General features: G+C 35.9%; 1 protein-coding gene across 1 annotated transcript; it reads right to left on the bottom strand.

The window, feature by feature from the left end:
* Positions 1 to 2,767: 2,767 nt before the first annotated feature.
* LOTGIDRAFT_145931 (hypothetical protein) lies at positions 2,768 to 5,053 on the bottom strand (the record flags this gene model as incomplete). The annotated part of the gene is made up of 2 exons (XM_009063000.1): positions 2,768 to 3,888; positions 4,738 to 5,053. The coding sequence occupies 2 exons, from the start codon at positions 5,051 to 5,053 to the stop codon at positions 2,768 to 2,770; spliced, it is 1,437 nt and encodes a 478-aa protein (XP_009061248.1).
* Between the last annotated feature and the right edge of the window lie 140 nt (positions 5,054 to 5,193).

Below are 5,193 nucleotides of genomic sequence, written 5' to 3'. Positions count from 1 at the left end.
AATAGAAAATATTACTGAATATGTCATAATATTGAATGAATTCTATTGGGGACGGGAAATGCTATCAGACACAAGTTTCAAAATCGATTAAGAGATGTTTCAATAGCTTACCTTTATCAAAACTATTTTTCTAACGTTCAATACACAGAATTCTTTCTGTAACAAAATGAAAATCACATCAGCTACATCATCTAGCACGTGCAGCATTGATCAATAGAATTAACATGTGGTCAAAGGGGGTATACTTTTAATAATATTGTAGTCCGTAATAAAGACTATATTGTGTGCTGCTCATTATTTAAGCCAGTTGGTAGTCAATTTTATTTTTAAATATTCCAATATTGAAAAGCCTTGTCTTACCAACTTAATAAACAATTATAAGCGAACAAGCTCCAGTCTTTTATTCTAATTTGATCAGTTTCGACCAGGTGCCCTCGATGTTTGGCTTGGCAATATCTCACAGCTAAACAACTTTGTAGTATTATTTTTAGTAAAAGTAAAGGTCAATCCATTGAATGAATAAATTCAAATGATATATCGAGGTAAAATGCCCCTATTGCACACTGCAAGATTTCATCCCTATTAATTAGTCCAGAATGTGCCGATTAATGGTTAAGTCTAAAAAAAAACTACCTGTAAAATGTGTATGTGTGTCAATTTGTAGGCTGATGCAATTCATTAAATGGCTATTTTCGTTTGGGTATATTTTTTTCAATTAACAAACAATTGGATGAATGAATATTTGTACAATTTTTAAGTTGTTTCGAACGCTGCGAGTCCTATACTGGATTATCTCTTAACGTATTGGAAGTAAGCAGTAGTCGATATTTACCACGTATGAATTAATTTATTTCAACCGATTTCGTTCTGCAATAAAATTGAGGATCGTTCTTAGAAAACTCAAAACATAAACAAAGACAGTACATTTTAAGTTTAAGTAACAATCAAGCTTATAGAGCTGAAACTAATCATCAATTTTATAGAAAACCAAAATAGACCAGTCAGTTTAGAAGATTTAAGCCTAAAAATCATACTTTGGTTCAAACATGTTTTCAATGACCAATGAATTACTATAATCCTACTAACTACCATTATGGGGAGGCTTTTTTAAATCATGTGATAGAACGAAATATTTAACAGTTAGTGAGCTACCAACGGTCATTTCAGAAAAGTTTGAATTGACCAGACGAGGTACCGTTCAAAACTACATTTCAAACATCAATCAAGAGCAATGTTATCGACAGAACTTACTTGTGGTCAAGTAGAACCGGATTGAAGCACTGAGCACAGCAAAACAAATATGACTAAATATTCAACATATTGCATAAAATTTGCACCATTTGGGTGTTGTGTTGAAGGAACACATCCATTCAACAAGAAGTTTATTAACAGACTAACATACAAAGCAAGGAACACTTGTCATGCAACTCAGGGTACTACAAAGTTACACAATATTGTAGGGATATGATTTTGGCCTGGGTGATATACCATAGTAAGATATTTCATGGTAATAATGTATGGACATAACATCACTCCACACTAAACTAAAAGTTACAACATACTAATATCATACTTCAAAGAAAATGTCATGATTAACTAAATATTACACTGTATAACTAATACATTCACCGTCACATTAGAAATAATAACTTTTTATAATACTTTAATATAAATAATTTCAATTTAATCTTTTACATATTAACTATAAATCTGCCAGGTGGTTTTCGAATTTTTTCAGATCTTCGGGTAATATTCTGATTTTTAACAGATGACTTAACAATATTAGGTTTAAAATAATTTGATACATTAGAATCAGGAATGTTTTTATTATCTATTGGAACTTCATTTTCACTTTTTCAACTTTAGTTTTAACATCTAAATCAACATCTGAATTAGGAATAGGGTCAATCTTATCAGATGATTTATGCTCATGTGTTTCCATGAGATGATCAACATGCACTTGGACGTTTACGATATCCTATTTTAAGTGAATATCTGACAGCACTTAAATATGGGTTCCCTTATTTTCATTTATGAAAATGAAAATGCTAATACTTGTATGAATAGAAAGTAGAGGTGTTCTAATGACTTTGAAAAATATCAGTTTGTCCCACATGTCCATAATTAATACACAATTAGCTAAATTAGAAGAGAATTATGAGCAGAGTTTCAATGAGCGACCGATCAAGAAAGGTCAAAAAGTCCTTTTTTTTGTTTATCCAGACTGTACATACATGGGCATTAAAGATTGGTTAAAACTCTTAATCATATGCAATAAGAACATAATGATATGATTAGGAATACATGATAATTCATCAGAAACACCAATTAATCAAATAATTTGACACTAAAAAATAAGGAAACCCATCTTTAAACACTTTACTATTCTACCATAATACCATTTAGGATAAGTACTAACAACATTTAAAATTCTTACTTTCTCACCTTCAACAAATTGTCTGACCTTGCGATTAACATTTCTTTTAGCAATTTCATCATTTTGCTTAGACTCTACTCTTTGTTGAATATCGGCAAAATCTTTTCCATACAGTTCTGGGGACATCCATACGAATCAAAGAAATCACAATGGTTTTCTTCACACACAAACGCGGTCCAATGTTTTCCAGGCTGGTTTTCGTCATCGGTGTTAACGACGTATGCCATGGGATAGCGGTTTGGTTTTAACGTTTGTAATTGATTTCTAGCCAGGACACCGCCAAATTGTTCAGGGATATGACAACTCAATCCTTCCTCCAACTGTGCAGGTTTACCAATCCACATAAATTTGGCGGTTGACGTCGATTTCCAAGACATTGTCGTATTCAGCAAACAATAGCAAATTAAGTGGATTCGGTGGAGCGTTTTCGAATCTCAATTCCAAAGACACACTTCCAGACGACTTGGGGTGAAAATTGACTTGATCTGCTCCGTGGTCATTGGTTAAATCAAAACCAAAAAGAGTGTAGCCTTTAATATAGTCGTTGTAAGACATATCCAAATCTTCTTTGCTGTTGAGTATTCCAACTCTTTTCATCAAATCTAAATACGGTGTTGTGGCTTGTTTGTTAGGAAGATCCATGAAATATTCTTCCACCACATCGCCATTTTTCATCAGTTTGATGTATTCTAGTCGATGATGATGGTACTTGAATGGATTCTTGATGGAATTGCCGTCGTAAGAATCGTTCTCCACCAAACCCAAAATGAGACGTTTAGGCAAGACTTCGTTGATGAATAAATTATCCAAAACGTGAAAACGTCGACGACTTGGTATTCTGATGTCTTTGACGACTACTCGCTTGAGTGGATATTTGGCGTTGTTCGATTGTAGTTGTTCAGCAATGCGCGTGTAGGTTGATGGTGCCAACGTAACAAAAGGTACTTCCAAATAGGCTTTGATCAATTCCACTTTGTACGTTTCATTGTTTTCGTTCCACATCAAATAAAATTTTGGTTGTTGTCTTTCCAACTGGATGCGAACATCCACACCATCTATTAAATAACGATCTTGTAAACACAAATCCACATGTAGTCGGGACTGCAATTCAAACTCTGAACTTTCACCCATCTTTTTTCTTCTTTCTCCCAAACCATGGTTAACAACGGGTACGATGGCATCACCAGTAAACATATCAAAGGCCATATCCACAGCAGGCTGAAAGGGAGCAGTAATTTTGGCATCGCGGATGTTTCGTCGACATAATTTATCCAACTGAAATTCTTGCGAAAAGTCAGGCCATCCTAACATACCAACCATGGGTCCTTCAATTTGGAAACTGATTGCGGGTAACATATGTAGAAAGTTGATGGCATCTGAAGAGTCGAAAGATAAATATATTCTTTGGTTTAATGAATCCAATTTAAAGGTTGCATAGGGTTGTTTTTCGGCTTGATTGGATAATTTCATACGATTTTCGTACTCTTCTTGTTCGCTTTTTTCCAGGGGTGTCAATTCTTTGATGTTGGGATCCAATCGAAATGGTTTTCGATGAATGATTTCTTGTATTTCATTGCATTTCCATAATCCATGCATGGTCACGTTCAATACATTTAGCAACTGTTCCACATTTCTGTAAGTGTTGGTTTCCATATGCGTTTCCACTTCAGTCGAACCTTCATCATTGTTAAGAACGAGGTTCCAACCATTTGTCACTCACATACTTGATGGTTTCCATTCCTGGAACAATTTTCCATGGAAAAACTTTCAGTCTGAGTTTGTTGTCATCCTCCGTAGTTGTTGGGAAGGTCAAGGCTGCCAGACCTACTTCCCATTCTTGGTGATTAAAATGAATGGGGGGAGTTAAATGAGTGCGATACGTCGAAAGGCTGTTGTCCGGAAACATTCCAATGGAACTGTCACTAGGCAGGGTGAGATAAAAATCGTTCATTTTTCTTCAGTTGGGGTGATGGCAGTAAATAACCCAAACTACTGGATAACAAAGCCGTCCACAACGTGGTTTGAGGTCCTTCGGGTTTCAGAGCGAGTTGCGACAACGCAATACCCGCGACAATGTAGACCAATATCACTTGACAGAAAAATACAATTTCAGCCTGAGGCACACGACTTCCTAAACACGCCCAGGATTTGGATCGAATCGATGTTGTCGATGTGGATTCGTCTTGCATGATGTATCTCGCCTGTAGTTGGTTACTTCTATTTATACTCCACGGTCGATTCAGGAATCCAGGAATTGAAACTAGCAGGGTAATCTTTCCATTTGACGAGTACGCTTTTACCTCGTCGTTCTATGATTTTTTCAATCACGTAAGCCTTGTCTTTGTCTTCTTTCACTTCTTGCAATTCTTCGGGATAAAACGATCCTTCCAACATTTCACCGTTTCCATCAATTAATCTATAACGGGATCCTACACTGGGTTTGACTTGAAAAGTTTCCAAAGTCCAATTTGGCCAGTATCCCTTATCAAAAGCTTTCTGTTTGTCGAGGGCTAACCGTACCGTTGATGTAATGTCGCGTTTTTTCTTGGATGTTTCCCGAGGCAATCGTTGACTAACCAACCATTCGTTTTGAACAGTGACATCTTTAGGTGCCATTCCAATAGTGCGATGCACGGCTGCATTGTAACCTTCTACGAACTTGTCCAAAACATCAATGTAACGTTCCGTTTTCTTGTAGTGAAATATCGCCACATTCGTTACTTTAAGGTACGTTGAAATCTCTCCACCACACGGCT

The sequence above is a fragment of the Lottia gigantea genome (genome assembly GCF_000327385.1).
Source record: "Lottia gigantea unplaced genomic scaffold LOTGIsca_546, whole genome shotgun sequence".
Classification (NCBI taxonomy): domain Eukaryota; kingdom Metazoa; phylum Mollusca; class Gastropoda; family Lottiidae; genus Lottia; species Lottia gigantea.
This window is presented reverse-complemented; position numbering and strand designations above follow the sequence as displayed.